At 37.6% G+C, this 22,713-nt stretch overlaps 1 protein-coding gene across 1 annotated transcript in view; it reads left to right on the forward strand.

Annotated features, from left to right (window-relative positions):
- Window positions 1–18,738, forward strand: part of GUCY1A2 (guanylate cyclase 1 soluble subunit alpha 2) — a gene marked incomplete at its 5' end in the record, with an annotated part of 134,334 nt that extends 115,596 nt beyond the window's left edge. Inside the window, 1 exon segment of the mRNA XM_033515848.1 lies at window positions 805–18,738. Coding sequence (XP_033371739.1) covers window positions 805–1,012 — 208 coding nt within the window.
- Between the last annotated feature and the right edge of the window lie 3,975 nt (window positions 18,739–22,713).

Below are 22,713 nucleotides of genomic sequence, written 5' to 3' on the forward strand. Positions count from 1 at the left end.
GAAACAAAAAGAAAATGTAGAGTTACTTCCTTTATTTTACAAGTCCAGATAGTTCTAGGGAAGATACTTGATAAAGATGCCCTAAATTTTCAGAGATTTCTCCACCATGGCTAAGATGGCAAATGGCAGAAGACAGCAGAGTCAGGTCTGTGGTGTTGTAGCAGCTGAGCAGGCATGCCAGGAGACGGCTTCATGGATCCAGGGAACCTGGATCCCTTTTTGACCCAACCAAATAGCCTAGATTAAACCCATGGGTACTGTTGATGAATAGTCAGATCTGATTTCACTGTTGTAGTTGGATTTGCTGTATTTGAACCCAATACTGAGTGTGAGAGGGGCACAAACTGACCTCCCTGCTTTTATCTGTGAGAGCTCCCAGGTGCTGCCACCTTCATGCCTGCCTTCCAGTGGAAAATCTGCTGGTAGCCATCACTCTGAAATGTTAATTTCTGCCCAACTGCCCAGACTAAAGTGTTTTAATTAACCCAAATGATATGTTCTGGATAACTATGATTATGAATTTGGTTCTCTTTCTGGTACATTACTTTCTGAATGCTGACACTGATTTTGAGAGAATGGTTTTTTTTGAGCCATCCCTTCAGCTGATCTCAGTCAACAGAGCTCCTTGAAGTTAATGAAGATAAGTTCATATATATCAGCTGAGGATCCTGATTTCTTTATATGTTACATAATAGTGTAAACTCACTTTTCACTTGGTTGCACATAGGATCCACCTCTTCCAAAGAGGCATTTCTGGAATATGTTTTCCAATGTTTTATATCCTTCTGTTTTGTTTTTCTCCAGGCTTTTGAAAAAGGAAGAAAATTTTATTTTTATCCCTCGTTCCCGTGAAGAGCTTCCAGAAAACTTTCCAAAGGAAATTCCTGGGATCTGTTACTTCCTGGAGGTCAGAAGTGGTCAGAAGCCGCCAAAACCTTCCATCACATCTGCCAGAGTGAGAAAGGTGTCTTACAACATCGGCACCATGTTCCTCCGGGAGACTAGCCTATGAGGCCTGCTGCAGATCAAAGACTCGTCAAAAAAGCACAAGCCCAGAACTGGGTCATGACAGGGGAGTTGGAGGTTCTTTGTGTCTCACTGCCTTCTTCTGAACAGGCAGTAAAAAGCTCCATGTAATGTCAGGCAATAATCATTTTAAAAGGTGGGTAACTGCTGTCAGTAAGCAAAGTGGAGATAAGGAAAAAATATTAAACAATGTACTTCCACTTCCAGAGGAATTTCTTTCACAAACTTAAGTCTGGCCCCTCTATGGCAAACAAAACAACAAAACAAAACCCCAACTCTCAAATTAGAGGTTGGTCTTGTTTTGTGCAGAAAGGATGATGGTTCTCTGTAGATTTGCACCAGCTAAGCAGAATTGAGAGTCAGTTCTGATTATGCATTCCTATATTTAATGTGTTCTTCAGTAAGGTAATGATGTTTTTTAACTTTATGAACAAGCATTTCATACATATACTGTAGAGCTATTGTAACCTTCCTGGCAGGAGGAATTATGACTCAGTACAAATATTGTAGGAATTTTACCTATTTTTATACATATTTCACTTACTGGATAATTACATTCCACATACTGTAAGCTGAGTGAACTTAGATAGCTTTTCAGAAGAAGTTACTGTATATTTCATACATTCTACCTATCAAACCTTATTGTTACACAAGTGGGAAGAAGGCATTTCTTGACTTTTTGGCAACAAAAAATCAGTATTTACAGAATAAAAACCCCACTTTGGTAAATCACTTTATCCGGTTTTTATGCTGAAACTTTAGATGAGAACTGTCTTCTTATATTAAAATAATGTTCAGTATTTGTCCTACAGTGTTATATGTCCAGTCCTTCCAGGACAATGTAAACAAAGTGCAGGAGATCAATGTGTGGACAGAGAAAAGTTCTTTTCCATGGGTCTTCTTTTCCCTCTAAATTATTAGCCAAACTGATTTTCAGTAGAAGCCCTGAACTTCTCTAAAAAGTTCATCTATTGAAAACTTACTCTGAGGAATTCCAGCAGACACTGGAAGCTATCTGGATGCTGGTTTTCCACATTTTTTAATAGGACTTGTGCTTGTAATCCAGATTGATTGTTGAAAATCCATTCTGTTAATAATGATTGCTCATTTGGAAATTTCCTCTATTGTTTGATTGGCTGAAGGTTCCCTGTTTTTCTAGTTAAGATCAAAAAAACACCAAAAAGGGAAAGAGAAAGAAAAAAAAAGAAAAAAAAAAAAAAGGAAAAAAAAGGCCAATTCTTTGCTGTTGAAAATTAATATTATTATTAAAAGTATTATTGTCTTCAGTTAATCCTGTTCAAGCAAGGTGTGTATCTGGCACATTTTCAGGTTTATTTCTCAGGTTTTCTTTTTTAAAAGTTGTGGTGGTCAGTTTTCCTGTGCAGGTGTGCTGCCTTTGGATCATACTGGGGTCATGATGTTCTGAGCTTGCAGATTGTTAGTTAAAATTCGTGCCGTGATTCCAAAGCGGTTTAGCTGTTCGTGGGCCTTTAATTACTTTAATCAAAGATAAGACTCAGCAGCAGCTAGGAGGCATGAGAAACTCAGCATTTCTCTAATCCAGAACAGAAATGAGTTTGCTTATGGATTTAGTAGTCATAAAATGAGGCATCTCTTGAAAATAAGTAACTTTCACCACATTTCAAGATTATCCAGCTGGATCTTTCTGTGAAAGGCATGACAGTTGTCTGTTTCTCCCCATTGACCAGTAGCCCCTGTGAGTCAGCATGGTGCTGCTACCCCATGCTGAGTAAGTTTCAGGCTTCTGGATGAGAAAGGACTGTCTTTGAACCTTTACAGACTTCAGCATTCAGAGGACATCTGAAATTACTCTGCAGGGGTGGGTTTTTCCTTGCCTGAGGAAGGAATGCGAATTAGCCCAGAAGCCTATTTTAAAGCAAATTCCCTCACTTTCTAGTGGGATACCGATGTTAAAGATTTCTTCCATTGGTATTAGAGCATTCTTGGGATTAGAGGAGTTATTTTTTTTATCTTCCTTGATAAACAGCATATGGAATTCCGTGGCCTATCTGAAAAATTACTTAAAAAAAGCTGTTCAAGCTTGAGGTTGTGGAATTTCCATCCAAACTACAGATCTGAGCATTTCCTGCACAGGATGACAAGTTTTAGCCAATAGCCATTAGTTTGCACATACACAGGATGTAGAATGCATTTTTTTTACCCTGGGAACACCAGTGAGATGTGTAAGAATCATAAATGGATCAAAGTTCATGTTTCACCACTGAAAGAGGAATGCCATTTCCCAGCTAATAAATCCATGGTTCTTATGTCATTACTTAGTTCCCTAGAGTGAATTTTTTTTCAAATAGCCATTAGTAGATTAAGATTTCAGTCTGACTTCTCTGGCACATCTTCACTGTTCAGTAGGTGCTGGTGTCAGTCCCAGCCTATCTGGCCAACCTCTTTTTCTCTTCTTACCACCCACCTATGTGAAGAGTATAAATGTAGATGTTTAAACCAAAAGCTTGTAATTCAATAACTTTTCTCCTACAATTGACAGTAAGAAACACCTAGGTTAACCTAGACATTCTACACCTGATCTTGATCAGTGGAAACATTTTTAATGAATGATGGATAGATGCTAGTTTTACTCGCAAATTGGAGAAGCAATCAAAACCAGTTTGTATCACCATCCTCATCCTCTTAGAGACTTTTTGTTGTATAAGGAAATTTAAAATCAGAGAGATCTGTGTGAGAACTGAAAATTGGTATCTGTATCACCATGAATATATTGATAGTGTTTGCAAATAACCCATCTAGCTCCCCGAATTAGAGTACACTGACTGTATAAAAGTATACAGTCTTTGTTTTTCATAAGCTTATGTAAAGGTAACATATCTAGAACTGCAGCACAGATGCTAAGTATTGTCTTACTTGTGTTATGATGAGGGAAATTAATGAAAACAATGTGGGTTCTCTGGGGACATTTTTCTATGTCAATGTGAGGAATGTAAAACATTCTCGGTGCTTTCTAAATAAGTAGTTGCATCTGCTGCCTTTCATATTAGGTTGTAGACTTGTTTTGTTGGACACCTTTACAAAGTTAAATGAAACTTATTATAGAGATTGATGTTGTCATGTCAATTATGTGGTAGGTTGTCAGACTCAACATTTTTCCAACAGCACTTACTTTTGGTGATAGGGAAAAGGTTCTCATTTTCCTGGCATTGTCTTCAGAAATAGAAAGGTTCTCAGAATTTTCTATCTTGAGATGATGAGGTGGGGAGGTTAGAGTTGCTGAAATGGTTACAGAAATCATATACTCTAGCTGGAACTTTCTTTCAACTTTTTACTCCCTATAAAACAGATGATCTTTGGTTCCTCTGGGTAAGAATTTACATTCTTGTGTTTCTTCATGTAGCTGCAAGTAGCCACATCTGCTGTCTTGAGTTTCTGTGCAGAACAAATCCAACCTCTCTGAAGAGAGAGGGAGATCTATTTTGTATTGCATATACAAGGCAAAGGGAAGGACCCCCCCTAGCTGTTCATTAATCTCTTTGTGGCCAGTTTCTTGTACAAAAATCAGGAGGCCAGAGTAAAGAGAGTCCACAGTCATTTCCCCAGAACAGTTTTTACAGATCTTGTGTCAGATTTTTCCATCTGCTTGAAGGTTCCCATCACACAGGCTTTTCTGTGATGCAATTCATAGAGATCATGAACTTGGGGCAAAAAGGAAATATTGATGAAGTGGTAGGGTGGCAGATAAATTTTGTTCTGCATCCCTCTGGTAAAATTTGCCATTCAAAGACAAAAGCCTCTGCACGGGAGAATTGCTACTAAGCCAGGACTGTCCAAGTGTGGTTTTCATGTAGGATCCCAAAGGATATTTCATTTTTAATTCCAGAAAGCTGATAGTCATTAGCAATGATTGTGGTTTTGGCTTCTCTGCTCATTCCCACATACAGTTTCAGATCTGAATCTGTTTTGAAGCCTGGAAACATGCCTCTGCAAACAGAAAACCAGAGCTCTTAAAACCTTGATATTCTTGTATGGGAATTGCCTGTTTTGAAGAAATCCTTGTGATTGAGTCATTAACAGTCCATGGCAGTTCATATGTGTTCACATGCCATTTCAGAGTACTATCTCCTCTTGTGCTTACAATGTTCCCTACCAAGCCCAACAACAGGATTGGGCATATTTAACATCCATCTTCCACTTTTTCCTGTATAAAGCAAGCAGTGCAAAACCATGACATGCTGCATTGCTGCATTTAAAAGTATCAGCCCTGCACTAAGATGTAAACTCTGATAACCAATTTCACATTGTATATTTCTTGCTCTGAATAGATCCTTCTCTCAGGCAATTTAAAAATGAATGGAAAAAAAAAAAGCACCCAAAACTGCTGTGTGGAATTGTAAATGAATCTGAGACCTGCATTGGTTGTTGGGGCAGGTTGAATTGCTGGACAGCTTTCTGATTCTTCAGCTGCCACAGGCTGTCTCATGTACATGCTTCATGCAGACGGTCCTGTCAAGGAGTCTATAATCCAGAAGCAGCACTGTAAACTTAGGGCATCTTCTGAGTTTTCCTCTTCTAGTCTCAGGCCACTGCCTCACTTCTGCTGAGTGCTCAGAGCTTGCTGAGGAGAGCTAGTTCCCTGTCCTAATGCAGCCTCAGAGCTTCTGGCTTCCTTTCTGGATTCTGGTGGTCTTTTGCAAAACTGTGCATGTGTAGTATTGGAAATAGGAACATGCCTAAATTAGCAACAAAACAAAAAGCTTAAAAAAGCTTGTCAAACTCAGAGGCAGTTGGTTCCTTACCCTCAAGGTAATACATTATTCATAATGCTGTAGGATTGAGGGTGCCAGTGACAGGAGAGGCTATGGATGAATTGAAGATGCTGAGTGTGCAGCAGCCTCAACCAGTAGGAGTAGTTGATAGGCTTTTGCTTCTATTAATAATTCCATCATCTTGCATGCTATGTCCTGCTCTTGGTCAGGGTTCTGCTCTCCAAAAGACCTCCACTTTCCTTCCCTTAGCACATTGTATGTGACATGGTGAATAATTCCTGTTGTTGTTCTAATTAGCATATACTGTTGACATGGCTGCTTATGTCTAAAGAATAACTGGGGTTAAAGGGCTGATCTTACTCTTCTTGCAAGGCAAAACTGCTGCAGTGACACAGCAGGCACTCGCATCCTTAGAGAGGGAAAACACCACAGTGCAAGTTATCACTGGTGGATTTGGGTGAAGTCTGTATTAACAGTCCATGGGATGTTTTTAGCTTCCTTCCACAAGCACCAAATTTATCTGTGCAGATAGGAGTTACTCCTTAACAACATTATTAATTTACAATGCTTGAGCAGACATACAACAAAAATCTGTGAAATATTTAATCTCATATACACAATTGATCTTTTGTGGCTTGGCTGTTAATCATGCTTGAAAGCAAGAGAAACAGTGAAACTGAGGAATGCAGCAATTCAGTCATAAGCAATGGATCGTTCACCTCTGCAGATGCTAACTTGCTCCTGTGGCTTAGAAAGGTTGACCTCCAGTTATCTGTGGTCCAGGTTGGTGTCACTGTGTCACTGTAGCAACAAGATGGCCTCTGAAAACAGCATGAGGCATCTCAGTCTGCTTCCTTCTGGGCTGGGGTTCACATTAGAGAGCCCAGTGTAACATGTGATGCCAAGTGGCAACTTTGCTGGCAGCCTTAGCAAAAGGATCAGCGGAGGCAGATGTTAAAACAGCTGTTTGCTCCAGGGATTTTAGTTTCCAAAGGCAGAGAGAGGCTGAATGTGTTTTAATTTGGACAAAAAGAGAAGGGAGGATTTCAGAGAAACAAGTGTCTTCCTGGCTAGCAAGGAGGCAGTGGAATTAACATGATTCAAGAGGGATATGCTGATTACCTTGGCTGCAGCAGCACCTTCAGCTGTCTGGCCCTCTTTGGCATTCCAACAATCTAGCTTCTTTTGAAAACTGGAGGACAGGTAAGCACTTCAGGCTCTTGTCTCTTTTGCTTTAGAAAGAGTATGAGGCTGCCTAGATATTTGAGTGTGCTTAACTTTCTCAGTGACCACAGATGGCAAACTTAGACTAGACATCTGTTTTTTAAGATGGCCAAGATAAGTGAGACTGATCCCATTGAATTACATTCTTTTCAGCCCAAGTGCTATGTCTCAAATCTTCTGTTGTGCTGCTTTTCAGCATCCTGCACTGGCCAAAATAAATTGAATCAAACAAGTGTCAGAGGGATAGATAAGCATGCTCCAGGATAAATAGTTACCAGTGTAGCCATGGTGACTGTCCCAAACATGGGCTACTGTGGTTCTGCAAATCCCTAATGTCTGAACCCTTTGCATATGATACATGATATGCACTGCCAGTCACAACTCTCAGATGCCATTAAGGGTGTGATTTAGAAAAGGTTTTGAGCTTTGAGCGCCTAGCTCAGTTATGCAAAATCTGTGTGCCACATTCACCTGAGCTGTATGCCAGAATGCCTGCATAAACCTTTTCCTGTAGTCAAGATGGTAATAACATATATAGATTCTAAAGAACAGAGAGATAGTTGCCAGGTTATCATTAACACACATTTTTTATGCTTTTGTGAATTTGTAGGCCCAAAATTAACTTTCCATTATCAGAAGGTCTCACGTTGAGCTACTTGTTTTCTAGGTAATTATTCCTTAGCAATACTCTCTAATGACTACTCTTGAAGCAATAAATAAAGCCATGCTAATCTCTTCTATGTAGGCTCCTGTACACCACCTTTCAACTTAACAAACCACTTTTCAGTGGGACATTAAATGGCAGAATAACACCCTTGTTATTCCTTGTTTGTCCTTCTATCCTCTTCCTCAGAGAAGAAGAGCATGTAACTTTTGAGGTGGTGTTCTTTGTTAGTTTTCTAAAAGTGTATGTTGCTTCTTAAATAAGGAAGAGCAAAATCAGAGGTATAGAACAGAATTAGAAAAGAGTTTGGGATGTAAACAGTATTTTAAAAGACTGACCACTGAGTGAGACTAGTTTCACATCCTAGAAACACAGGAAGAAATACGAGTAATAGATGTAAGATATACCCAGGAATGATAAATAGGAATAATAAACGAGGCAGGTATATATAGTGGATGACTTCTGTTTTATACACAATAGTAAATAGATGCTCAAACTGATTAATGCCCACAGAGGGGAAATACTGTTTAATCCATTTTGGCATTTGTTTATTACCAGTACATCCCTAAGGTATTGGTTTTTTCCTTCCCTAATGAGATTGGAAGATACTGTTAAATCAATATCAGAGTTTCTGAACTTATTTCTTAAGAGCAAACTTAGGATTAAATAACCATAAAGAGATTTTTTTAGATGTGAGCCACTGCATGGGAGAACAGATCATGTGGGAAAGAAAAAGGAGGTACTGACAGGTATATTTATTTTAGAAGTTTCTATGGCACTTCAGGTTGATTGAAATAATTCTGAAACTGCACACTGAAAGCATGGCTTCCCAGTTTAGATTATTTGCATTTCCTAAGAAGGAGCAGGTAAAATTTTTCAAGGTACATTAAGGGGTATACTTCTCAATCTCATTTTCTCTGCTTAACCACAGCCTCTCTCTGAAAGTTGAATCTTGCTTTGCTGAATGATTCTGAAGTTCTAAGTACCTAAATAAGTTTTGAAAATATGGGTTAGGTTCTCTAAGTCCCATGTGCTTTATCAGTGTTTAAGTGTGTAAACATTCCTCTCTGGAAACTTCTTGTAGGTCCTGCAAGTGTATAAATAAGAAGCATCTGAAGAAAGTGAAGTCTGTGTGTAGGAGAGGGCAGCTGGATGTGGTGCTGATGTTAGCTTTCATCTATTTGGATGATGCAGTGATTATTCATACAAAGTGCAAGAAGGTATTGCACATAGTGTCATGAACTCTGAGGATGTAAGGTTGAATTTTAGAGTCCATAATCCTTAAAGTTTTTGTGGAATTGCATGAGAAATGCATGATTTTTGAGTTTTTTATTATAAGCATTGAATCTCCACTTACAGAGAAAAATTGTGGGGGGAAAAAGAAAATCTACTAAGTCTAAATGCAAAGGAGTGTCCTGATTTTTTGTATTGTTTGGCTTTTCTGGAAGTAGGAATAAGAATTCTTCCATGAGTTTCAATACTGAATGCAACACTTGTGAAGTAACTTTGCAAGCTAGAAATTTGGAGGTGGTAATAAGAATGTCTTCTAAAAAGTATATAGGGATAAATGTTAACACTTTTTTAAAAAATGGAGACTGCTTTGCACTGTAAGTAAATATTGTTTAGAAATACCTAAACAGAAAAAAAGCTTGGAATACTGTTGTATCATAATAAAAAGGTTATTATTATTATCTCATTATCTATGAGATAATCTGCAGTTCACACCCTTCCTTCAGAAACAGTCCTATATATGGAGTTCTCAAGTGCACACTCAACCAAGAGTTGTGTGTAGTAAATTTCCAAGGAGGTACTGTTTTACCCAGAAGCTTCTGCAGAAATGCCATGCAGATCATGTTGGGTAAGGCTGAATTCAACCCTGTTGTTCAGAGCTTAGTAAGAGATACAGAGCGTCCTAAACCCAAGCTTTAAAAGCGCTTACTGACAGGACAGCATTGTGCCTTTTACTGAAGTCTAAACAAACCCCGTTCTAGACAAAACTGCCATCCATAAACATCCCATTAATACATGACATTTATACTGCCTTGCTGGAAAATTAGGACTTCACTAAGTTGCAGCCATTAAGGTCTTTGATGCTAGAATATTCCTTATTATTCTTACTTCTCACTGTGCCCAGGTTGCAGTGGGGTTCTCTAGAGAACCAAGGGTATGGGGAGTTGCTGTAAATATGAGAGAAATTCAGTTGATCTGCATTTAAGTATCTAAAACTTATGTCTGGTCTGAGCTAGTCGGGTCAGATCCCTCTACAGTCAGTGCAGACATCCTGGCATTTCAAAGAATGAGCTGTCCTGGAGAAAGTCTTAGGGATGAGATAAACCATTGCCTTAAACAGGCTCTTCTCTTTCCTTCCCAGTGGCCATTGTGTGGAGGTGAAGGGCTAGTTCAGATTAGCTGCTGTGCTGTAGGTGAGGTGAATTCCACTGCAGTTAAGAATGAGAGGATGGAAAGAATAGAACATCAAATACATACAGAGACAAAGACAAGACTGGGACAAGGGCCAGCCTTTAGCCAGTGATTCAAAGACATGTGACAGTAAAATTATTAATATTTAAGATTTTAGAAGTCTGGCTAGGGGGTTTATTCTAGTTAGAAGAACATTCCTTTCAATTTAAAGCTATGAACCTGTGATTGTTGCTAGCTCCCCACTTCAGCTCTAAGATAGCACTAGTGTAGTGTCTGATGTATTCACGAAGAGCCATCTCTCCAAACCATCATCTTATTTACTGCACTGTTCCTTCTTGGAATAGCTTCTTCATCCATCCATCCATCCATCCATCCATCCATCCATCCATCCATCCATCCATTCATCCCAGAAATGTATATTTTGTTTTTTAACATTGAAATGATAAATTTTCTTCACCAATTTTCCTTTTTTTTTTTTTTTTTTTTTTTTTTTTTTTTTTTTTTTTTTTTAAATTAGCTTGAAACAGTATGTAAGTCGGTTTCTGTAACCACTTGGGAAAGAAAGGGGAGCAGAGGGTGAGGTGCTGTCTGGATGTCCTCTTGCTGTGGTCATAGTTACTAAAGCTTCTGTCTGACTTCTCCTGAATCATACTTGTGTTGTAATGCAGTTGGAGTACCAGATTCTCCTACAGTAATTGTGTCAGGCTCTGAACTCAAGAGGAGTGGGAAGAGCCAGGGCTGCCACTCTGCTACATTGCTCCCATACATCCCTCTTCTGTTTGCAGTCACTGTTATGATCCTTAGACATCTGTGATGATTTTCACCACAGTCATGGTCCGTGGGAAAGCTCCTCTTGAGAAGAATCAACAGTGTGCAGTCCTCCACACTGTGAACTGTTACTCTCCAGAGAAAAGGATTAGAAATAGTATTGTCCTCAAGAGCTGAGAAAACTTGCAGATTTTCCATGTACAGTAAACAGTTTCTATAATTACCAGGAAAACAAAACAGAGAGGCAATGAGCAGGGCCAGCCCATCTCATACACACTGCTGTGATAATCAAATCCAAACCCTGTGGAATTGCAGGCACATTATTCTCACTTGCTTTAAAGGTCAGCTAAGAAGCTGATTTCTCAAATGGGCTCATAGCTCTGAGACAACGTAACACTAGTCATTTCTTCCAATAAATTGCAGTTGTCGGAGAAACTGGATTAGTAACTCATGGAGCTAAAAATAGACACCGTGGGCTTGCCAGAGGAGGGTGAATTCACTAACAGAGGTGAGGGTACATTAAAATATCATAACATCTGGAAAAAAACCAAAAAAAAATGCTCAGCTGAAAGCAAGCTAGCCATAAAATTACACTGAAAACAGTTGCAATCACAAAGAAGAAGTATAACAAAGTTTACTCTTAATTCTGTTTTATTCACCTCCTAAATCCACCTTGCAGTTTCTGTTTTATCTGCCTAATCAGTTTGGCCACAGTCCCTTCAAAGTTCAGTACCTCAAGTTAAGCATTGAAAGTCATGTTAAAGCCATTATTTCAATACTGAAAAAGAAGTTTTTGGCTTGGCATTTACATCTTCTTTGCAAGAGGGAGGAGGAGACAATTTATTGCTAAATTTATTCAATTGATAAATAAAAACTTAACTCCCAAACCCCAAATCTAATAACAATGCTACAGTGAAAGAAAATTTCCAAGCCTCAGTGTATCTTTACTAAAAAGTGGATAATTATTTTCCATTGCCTCAAATATTTGCATTTTAAAGAATTCTCTTCTGCACCATGTTGCTTCTTGCTTGGATATAACAAAGTAAACAAAACAAACCATTTTACTCTTAATTCTTCTTCAATTACTTATTTTCCGCAGCAGGGCAATTCCACCCTGAAGGAGCAGTAATCCACTGCAAATAGGGAACCTCAGTCTGTTTGATCAAGGTGAAAAATTCTTCAAGGTACAAGCTGTGTCTCAGCTGAAGACAGGGCTGACAGTAGTTGCATGCAGTTTCTACTATAACTTAAGTAATTATTTTTAGTTACGTATTCACAAGCTGACATATGCATAGCTCAGGAATAACCTTCACCACTTTCTTTAGAAATTCTCACTGTGCTATGTGTCTTTTCTGCACACCTGTTACAAAATCTCTGCATTTCAGACCTGAGGCACTGAGAAGTGTAGGGTACAAATAATAATTTATGTCAGCGAAGCAAATCACTGTGAAAAATACTTGTGAAGTATGCACATTGTCTTTAGGGTATCTTATAAACTAGAGTTCTTTTTGCAAATTTTTGTTCTTGCAGAAGTCCTCATTGTAAAAGAGGTCAAGAGTAAGCTTGATTTTGGGATTTATTTAGCATCAATGCAGTTTATCTGGAATTCAGTGTGGAGATTATTACCAGGGTGTTAAGGTTCAGTGGTGGAACAGAAATGTCAGGACAAGCAGCACCAGCAGTTCTCTGCATCGCACGTCCTACGCATTATATACACATACCATGGCATACTTTGTATTTTATAGAACATGATATGACTGCTTAAATTTGTAGAAAGATAGTTAGGGATAAATAATGCAAAATATGTGGACATTGTCTAATAGCTATCTTGAGATATTATGGATATATTGTCACGTACCCTTGGGTTTATTCCAAACTCATGAGCTTTTAGTATCCTTCCTTACTTCAGTAAGAAAAGCATGGCAGTCTTCATCCCTTCAGTTTTTAAACTTCAGTTTCTTTAAAGACCAGAGATTAATGACACAACTATTTTCCAGCTATGTATTTTAAGAGAACAGTAACTGTTTTGTTTGGGTTTTTGAATTTTTTTCCCTGAATATGGTGGGCTCCACTGCTAGGACTGACTACATTCCTTCTTGCTATTAGTTAACCTTTCCCAGTTCACTAAAATTCTGCTTAAGTTCTTTGCAGGATCCCATAGTGTTTTGAAGAGGTTATGTGTATTCTGTATGTGCAGTTCACAGGTGCAGCACAAATATTAAGGTGTTCTCAGATCACCATCCTGGAGATGTCCAGCCAATTATTTCACAGCCACAAATAATCCCCTTACTGTCTTAGTCACTTTGCTCTGCCTCTATGGCCAACCTTAGAGAAGGAACTGAATCCTACTAAAAATAATCTACTGGTTTATATTTGTGTATTTCAATGGGATTCATTTGTTATAAGGAGAAACTTTTGCAAAAGAAACATGTATTATTGGCATGAAATCCAAACCCTGGGCTGACCAAGTCATGGTTCAGTCGCTTCCCAAAGCCTTTGAGAACAAATTGAACTTTTCATGCAATATCTTGCCTAGAAGTAGTGATAAAAATTTTCCAGTTGTCTGTGACTGTGATCCTGAGTCTCCCTTCTAATCCCAAGTCATGAAATTCAAGAAAATGTGAACGGAAAGTCATTTCTAATACTTGTTCAAACAATTTTTCCAGGAACCAACTGAAATTGGTGACTTAACTGGTGATTCATTCAGGCTCATCTTCATTTCCTCTGAAAGTAATGCTAGAGGACAATTAACTTTGATGCCTTAGAGTTGTATCAACTTTTCCCTTTAATTTCAGTGTTGCCAAAGTAAAGTCTGAGGGCTAATTCCTATCTAAGGTGGTCACAAACATCTGTAGTAACAGAGCTAGACACATGTGAAGGTAACTTGGATTATTGTAAGAGGATGGACTTTCACCTGAGTTCATGATGCTCAGTCCTGGGAGTGGGAATTTTAGGAAGAGTTATGAGCCACCCATTGCTGCTGTGTCATTTACTGAGAGCAGACCAAAGGGACAGAACTGTTCAGTAGAGTGCAGTTTTAATTTCAGCTTTATGAATGCTGAGAATTGCTGCTTGTCTTGTTTCAAACTTCTCTGTTCTGGATGCTGGATAAAAATATTTGGTCCTTCTAAAATGTGAAGATTGACCACCTCAAAGCCTGCACTCCTGTGGAAATGGACAAATATCCATCCTCTGGGTGCATCTGCTTTTTATGTAGTTCTGTAATACTGTTTTAGTGTTGTCTTAAAAAGCTTATCTGAAGAGACTTGTACAAGCACTAATAAGAATACAACCTTGCACTATCAATAATGGTTGCATAGCATTAAAATAATCTTGGATGCCATTAAAGAATACTAGAGCTCTATCGGGGTTTAGAGCACTGAGATGTTTGTGAACCTGAACCTGTTTGTATAAAATTTCTTGCAAAGATTAATCTAATTAATGACAGAATTTCCATTTTAGTGATACACAGAGGAGGTAAGGTAGTAACCCTAGAGATTTCTGTCAACTTAATGATTAAGAGATTTATTTTAGTACTCTGTAAATCTGAACATTATTTTAAAATATCAGCCTGTGATCTATTGGAAAGGATGGGGTGGGTTAGAGTTCTACTATCAGATGGCATGAACAGAAAAGCTCAGAAAACATATAAGCCAGGCTCTTCCCACACTGAAATCAAAGGATTAATTGCAAAATTGCATCTGATTACTTGTCCTGTAACTAGCTGTTCAGTAAAGGAATCCACCTGCTGACAGAAGCAGAGTCCATACAAACTATCACATGCTGCATTTCAGATTTTTATTGGGATTTGTTTGGAAGACTTAGTGGTCTGGAAGTTCCAGTAAGTACCTCTGGTTGAAAGTTGCTATTTCAGTTATGATTGCTTCCCCAAACCAACTGAATTTATTACTAACCAAAGACTTACCTACTTGAAAAAAAACAAACAAACAAAAAACAAAAAAAAAAAAAAAACAGTAAAGTTTGGTTCTGTCATTTGTGTCTTTTGACTGTGAGCAGTTGAAGTGCATGATGTATTTACTAACCAGGCTTGTGCTGTGGCATTGAACAAGTTATTCAAGGCTGCAGCACCAGTATAACACATTCAGAATTCTGTATTAATCCCCTCATGGGAACATGAGTCTATGTAAAAACTTGATGTGCCATATGTGTAGGCCATGGGAAAATTGTGTGTGCAGTGAACTATATACGGTCTTAAAAGCTTTAACATTTGTACTGCTCTTCCTATAACAGAATGTATGTCTTGATAGCTGTTGATCCTATGAGCTTCTGGAAAAAAACTGTAATCTAAAGTTTATTCTTCTTGTCTTAAAATTACTACTTTTTGTCTAAGTGTTTACACAGACCTGCATACAGCAAAGGGTCTTTCTCCATATGTTGCTGGGAAACGGAAAAGCAGATGCTATTTGTAAATCTTACAGGCTTAGAGAGATCAGTGAATGCCTTTCTTGAATCTCCTCCTGATAAGCCAATTCTATTTACTAGCAAATGCAAACAGTGCCAATAGCCAGGGCCTTCTTTAGAGGAAACAAAACAGCCTTGTTCTGTACCACTTCTATTGATACTTCTTAATTTAATCTTTTTGCCTCCTTTTGAGTAGGCTTTGGTGATACAATTCTTCCAAAGTGTAACTGAGGACAGTTTGCCTTTTTTACCATTCTTTTTACAAAGCCTCTGAAGGTCTCAAACAAGAAGAAAAAACTTTACAAAACTCATGCAGGTATGTTATTAACAGGTAGCTGAAGGATAAAACAGCCTTCTCAGAAAACCCCAGGCTATCTTTTAACAGCGTGCCTGCACTGTGTTGTGACTTGACATATTGCTTTCATGGTGTGACCTGCTATAAATGGTGTTTGTTACAATTAGGTCTTTTTAGTTTGTCCTAAAAGATTTTACTTGTTTGTCATCATATTAGAAACATAATGTACACTCTATAAGAAAAGCAATATACAATATACTATACATCTTCTATTTCAATGCCTCTAGTTTTAGGCTAGTATTCATATAAATGTTTATAATCAAAATACAGGTTTTCTTGTTCTTCACAGGACCAAGCAAAGTTTTGCCTTGTCTAAATACTAACAGTAACATTTCTATTCAACAAATACTCTTTTCTCATGCTTCTAGTTTACTTGTGGTGGGCTTCATCCTACTGATTCCCCATTAATGCATTTGAAAGGGAAAAGTGATGAGCTATTTCAGTGCATGACCTTTGTACAGTACCTGATTCATAAAGATAAATAGATCCAAAATTTCATTTATGAGTTACTAGTGACCAGCAAAAGAACAAAAATCCTTTGACATTTCTTGCATTGCTGACACAGTTTTGCAGTTTCTTGAGTCATTATAATGGATATATTTGATGAAGCCTTTGCCATAGAGGCTGGCATCTTCATAGGAGTTGTTCCAATTTCTGCTTCCAGTTATAAGTGGGAGTGTACTGTAGTGGAAAAATTATTTGGATTATAAAAAAATAAAAATCCAAGTTTTCTTCAGGACAGTTCTCACTTTATTTGACCTCATCCTCTGGTAAGTAGCTCACTTTAGTTCTTGTCATAATAGTAGTACAATATCCATAAAAAGTGTTTCTCCAGAGAAACTTCACTCAAAAATATTTTGATCCTGATTGTGACTGGGATGCCTCTATTTCAGAGCTAAGTCACTGAAGAGGTGATCAAAGAAGACAGAATATTAGGACAAATCAAAAAAATTTTGTGTATATGGCTAAAAAGGTGATATGATGGGGAAGTTATTGAATTGGTTTTTTTCTCATTAAAATTTGCTGATTACATAACAACTGCTCATAAAATATTTTTTTTTCCTTTACTGTCTTTCTTTTGAAGCCAAAAGATCTCCAAGGCAAAAAAAAAAACCTGATGACTTTGTACAAATTACATAGCAAACACAATCCAGACACCAAATCCATCCAGACTTTAGCAGTCCCAAAGTTAGCTAATTGACTGGAAGTCATTGACAGAGCTTGTTCTTCTGAACATTGTAATAACACAGTGTGAAATGCAGTGTGTTGGCTGCTCAAGATACCACCCAGCTGTATTTATTATTCTTCTCCCATTGCTTGAAAAGAAAAAAAAAATAATAGCTTAGGTCTGTGTCTCTGCATTACTCGAGTTCTCATATGTGCAGACTGCATCTGGTAGTGTGTTGTAGACTTGCTTTCTCATGACAGAGAAGATGGTTTATCTCTTTTGTAGTACCCTTTTTTTTTTTTTTTCCCTGTCTGGAATTTTTTGATATCTCTTCAACCATGTCAGTAGCTTTTGGGGCTGTTCAATGCCTGGAAATCCTGGATAAAAGGCCACACTAAACATTTGCAGAACAATCCTGCATCTCAGGTGAGAAGTTTTGTAAGGATCTTTTAGGTTCATTGCTAGGGGCAGACCAACTTTTTGAGTTCAGCGGGCTCACCTTATGCTGTAGAGCTGATGTGTAAAGGCAGAACACATGTTGACACAATTCTCAGAGCAGACACATAGTCAATGCAGTTCAGAGTGACAAATCCTGAGAAAAACAGAATTTGCAGCAATTGGAATTTCTGATGTTGGCAGGAGTACATGATTTGTAGCACCTACTGTCTTTTGTGTCATGGAAACTATCTAGAAATATAGGAAAATAAGAAGGAAAGAAAAAAGAAACCAATTAGGACAATTATGAGGCAGAGCTCATTTATCAAATTTCACGTTCCAGAGGTAGATCTAAAACCATTCAAATACAGCAGTCAATGCTGATCAGCCTTCACACAGGAGTTCCATCTCAATTTCCATATGTAAATTTTATACTGAGCAGCTATAATACTGCCACGGGGCAGGAGGTGTCTGACTTTCTAATAACCACTGTTTAAAGATTGGTGGCTGAAGTGGTCAATACCCAAATACCCTGCTGGGTCATGGAGAGTAGGGCTCAGTTTCCAGCAAGGTTCTGTGGTAGGAACTTTGAATGTTGTTGTGAACCAGGACTGAGCAGAGGAGGTCCTAAGCCTTCACAAAGCACACGTCCAGGACCAGTTTTAACACACATCCTGCACACATGCCTATGTATTTTATGAATCAGGTCTGTGATCAATGTTTCGAACAGCTCGTTTGCTGCAGTTTCATGGGGTTATTCTCTCTTCAGTTTGCAATGTAAATAATAATGTACATCTGCTATTTTATGATACAAATGCCATGTGAGTTGCTTATTTTTAAAATGATATATAGCTCTGTTATGATTTATTTGCGATGCCATCTTACAGTATTGGTTTAATATACAATGTATCTCAATGGCATGAGTGAAAATGCTTATATTTTGCGATGTCAAATATTTTATTTTTGTTTTTTAAAATGAATACATTTCATCCTATGCAGTTCCATAAATGTTTCTTAAGTGGCTCATTATGTCTGAAAGTATTGCTTCCTCTCCAGTAGTACAAGCATAAGAACTAATATTCCTGATCAAAATCATCAGCTATATCATCTAGCAATTTCAGATTATAAATGTATGTACAAATATGTAAGCATTTATAGTTAATCAGAACATCTACTGTATCTTCCTTGCTTTTCATGTAATGATACATTTTAATCATTTTGTATTTTTTATTTGTAATTATTTGTGACTCATATGCAGTGTAAATAATATGTTTCATTATTCAAGTTTTCTAGGTATTCAAGACTACAAAGAAGTTTGTATATGAAAAGAAATTGATAGTAGATTGGAATGACATAAAATAAAGTGGTGATGACTATGTTCTATTTATACTGTTCATTTCCATGTCTGTTAAAGAAAAAAACATTTCATTTGCCCTTTAATGTCCAACCAGTTATTTGAAGTATATTTACATCAATAAATCATGCAAAAGTCTGTTAAAATTCATGAAGCATTATTGAAAATTTCTTTTTTTTTTCTGTTTATGGCTTAACTATGGAGAGAAGAATTTAAATATGCTAAAATCCAATTCAGTGGAAGCAGTCCAGTAAGTCAGTGAAGGTATTGTGGAAAAAACTTTTTTTTTTTCAAACCTCACATTTTAGCTCAAATCCAAATTTATTTTTAAACAATAAACCAGTAAAATATGTTATAACAAAATACTAGATGCTTGAATACATTTTGTGTGTATATCCCTTGATATTTAATCTGGTTTTCATGGGCACTGCCATGCTAAAACCTTTGCTCTCGTCTGAACTTCTGGCATTTTGAGGAAGAGCTTCTCAAGAAAGCTAACAGATTGTTGGAAAGAAAATGTCTGGTGTGGGTGATACTACAACACCTGATTTCTTTTTGGTGATTGTTCAGTTCTTGGTTCTGTAGAACAACAGAACAGAAGCAGATTTCCTTCCTGGAGAACAGAGTGAGAGAACAGGTGACATTGCAGGGAAATCCCAGCACTAGCTCCTTGCCACCAGTGCAGGAACCAGGGAAGCTGGCATGCTCTGGTGTCATCAGCTTGGCAAAAGCTGCTCGTGTTGCCCACTTTTTCATTCCTTAATCTTTTCTATATCCCCAACTGAGAAAATGACTCAATCTGCTCTGCTATTTTTTTTACTATGTTATTTTTTCATGAGACCATTAACTAGAATTGGTTGCAGTATTTTTCTGCAGAATGTGTTACTGGGAGAAAATGGAATTTCTATCAAATCTATATGTTGTCAGGGGGTTGATTCTGACATTTTTGTTCTAAATGTGCTTAGCTTTTATGTGGCTAAAGCTAAAGCAAAGGAAGGTCTAACCTGTCCTGAAATTCAAGGGATTTTTGCTGGCTTTAAGCCTGGTGAACGATTTCTAGGAAGGGGACTGATAATTTTCCTATCCTTGTCTTGAAAATTACTCCAGAAAATTATTCTGAAATTTTTAGATGGGAATTTTAATAACTCCAGTGTGTAAGAGTCAGTTCTTGTCCTCAATAAATTTGAGAATACTGTGTTAGCCAGGAAATTATGATAAAGACAGTTATCAGACTTACTAGTTGTGAGAGTTACTCTTCTATGAATAGAACACTACATTTTGAGATCTCACTTTCTCCAGTGAAGTTCCTTTATGTGACAGTATGAATGCAAGGAAAGTAAGAAGTACTTTCAGCTTAACACCCATGTGCATTAAAGGTAATTCCAGGACAGAAGTATATAATAGGAATAAAAATTTGTGCAGACAATGACAACAACAATTATGAAAGCTATTGCATGTATTCCGGAAGCTACATGGGAAAAAATTCCTTAGGTTTGAAAAGACATGACTATGATAAAAATATCTGAATACTATGTTGAAAAGGGATAGAAAACGATTGTTCTGTGTTTCTTATAATGGCAGAATTAGGGGGCTTTTAATGAGGTTACAGGCAGCAGATTAAAAACAAGTAATGCAAGAGAAAGTACTTTTTCTTAGAGTGTATAATCAAGTTGTGGCTCTCAGTGCCAACAGAACATTTAAAAAACTAAAATAGAAGCAATTAGAAAAGCTGATGGAGGGTAGATTCATCAACTGATTTCAAACATGTTGAACTGCATGCTATTGTTAGCTCAGAAAGCCACTAATCCTTTGTTGCAGGAATCTGGGAGAGTGTCCCAGCCAGAGGTCTTGTAATACTTTTTTATCCCCTCTTTGCATGCCATTCCCTATGGATATCATTCCAGAAAAGCTGCTGGGTAGATAGAGCTTTTGAGAAAAAGCCTGGATTTGTATTTTGGTATGGGAGACACTGGAAGAAGAGAGTCCAGGACGATCTGCGGGCTTGGGGAAGAACGGAGGGAAGAGAATTTTATATTTTTACCAACATCTGGAGGTAGTGTAATGCACTGGAAATTTGCTGCTAATATGCAGTCTGGACATCAAAGCTGGTCTGGGGGGAAAGAGGTGGTCTTCATAGGGACACAAATCAGAAAATATTTTTGCTGAAATTACTCAGCACAAACAAGTTTCCTGTGATCTTTCACAGCACTTTCCCTATGCCTAGGAAGAAACTCCAAAAGTATGGACCAAGGCAATAAAAAAAGAGCAGAAATGGGCCAAGATCAGTTTTACAAGAGACTTGGAGAGCTGTCATCATCTTGATGGGAAAAACCCATTGTGTCTTGACTCTACCTGAGTACTTGGGGCTTAGACCTTGCAGGTTGAAATCTGAGAAGTTGAATCAGTAACAGCTTTAACTGGAAAGGACTGTTTAAGTTTACTCACATGTCATATTCCTCCTTAATTTCAGAGGCAGAGAAAATTGATAAATATACCAAATAAGCTATTCTTGTAGGTCTGCACACCTGGTATGTATGAGCAGATCACATACTTCAGTTTACTGGCCTCCTAAGATGTGGGCATGTGTGAGATTCACAGGCTAAGTAGAACAGAAACTGAAGTTGAAGACCACTTTGATTCAGTATTTTCATTGAAGACCTTAGCACAGAGGAGAAGAAATTACATTTGTTGATGGCATGAAACGGGGAGTTGTTACCAACACAACAAGAGCCATGAAGAAGGGAAGAATAGAGCAGCCTCCAGACCAGATGAAATAGAAGTATGATGAAAGGATAAGTGTTGTCTGTCAGGATTAATTGCAGGTATTCCTGTAATAACTGGAAACTCATAGTTTAGAAGTGACAGTAGAAGAAAAAGAGATGGAAGGATACTGACTGTGAAGTGTATGTTTATACCCACTAATCATGTGAAAAAGAGACAGAACTGTTTCTGATAGATGCAGGGAGATATCAGTGGCATTGCATAAGTTACTTATGAGATCATATCTGGAATACTGTGCGTTACTCTGATTATTCAAATTCAGGATATTTTTTTGTGACTGACAGCAACATAAAGCCTAAGGGAAGTGTAATTATTTAATTAGCCTGTTTCTTTTCAAGTAAACCATGCATCTTTTAAAGGGCATACACATAAAGTGTGCCTGATATAAATGCATGTCTTCAGATAGAGAATATAGCTCCAAAATGTTCAAAATACTCACATTTCTTCCTGTTCAGTAAGCTAAGGAAGTACAAAGTGACACAGCTTAATAAAATGGCCAAGAAATAGAGGAGGCTGAGTTACCATCTGATGTATGGTCCAGGCTGTGATCTTCTTTAAACCGTTTTTATGTGGGACTAGAATGAACTCATGAAGGGTCTTCAGCCATTGCCTGAGCTCCTGACTTTTCTTAAAAATGTGAAGAAAGGAAGTTAAATAGCAATTTTTCCAGCAGGCATCTTGGTTCAGCTTCCTAAACACAGACCTCTCCTGTGCTTGAAATGCCCTAGTTCACCTTGCTTTCCCTCTAGCTTCTGTGTGCCTGAAGAGCTTTGGAAGGTCCTGGGCCATATTCACCAATGCCACATTGACCTCTTAGATGTAGACAATGTATTCAGATAGCTGAATTAATTACATGGTGCTGAGTTTATAATTGATTTCCCAGATAAAAAATCACACTGCTTGAAGGAAAAACTAGCTAACCAGATGAAGATCACAGGTCATTCATCTATGAATGTGATTACTTTTACTAGAGTACTTTCACAAATGATGAAACAAAGATTTGCATATGGGCCAGAAACTTATTAAAAGAAGTTTGAATAATATTCCTAACATGGTAATGTAATGATCTGAATACTTTAACAAGCAAGTGAAATGGAACTGTAATATGATTTATTTAATTTTTCCCTTAAGGTAACTTTTTAAGTCTATGGAAATAGCCATACAAATAGAAATTATTGTATAATTTGCACTTTTCCTCCCATAGTTATTTCTGCAAATAGTCATTCTGTGGTCTGGCTTCTATGTCTTGTATAATATGCCTTATTGTAATTGCTTTCAGAAAATTCAATTTAATCCTATAGTGCACAAATCCAGCTAGACTACATGTCCTGTGGTGGCAGTGAA

Source organism: Parus major, chromosome 1, assembly GCF_001522545.3.
Source record: "Parus major isolate Abel chromosome 1, Parus_major1.1, whole genome shotgun sequence".
NCBI classification, from domain to species: Eukaryota; Metazoa; Chordata; class Aves; order Passeriformes; family Paridae; genus Parus; species Parus major.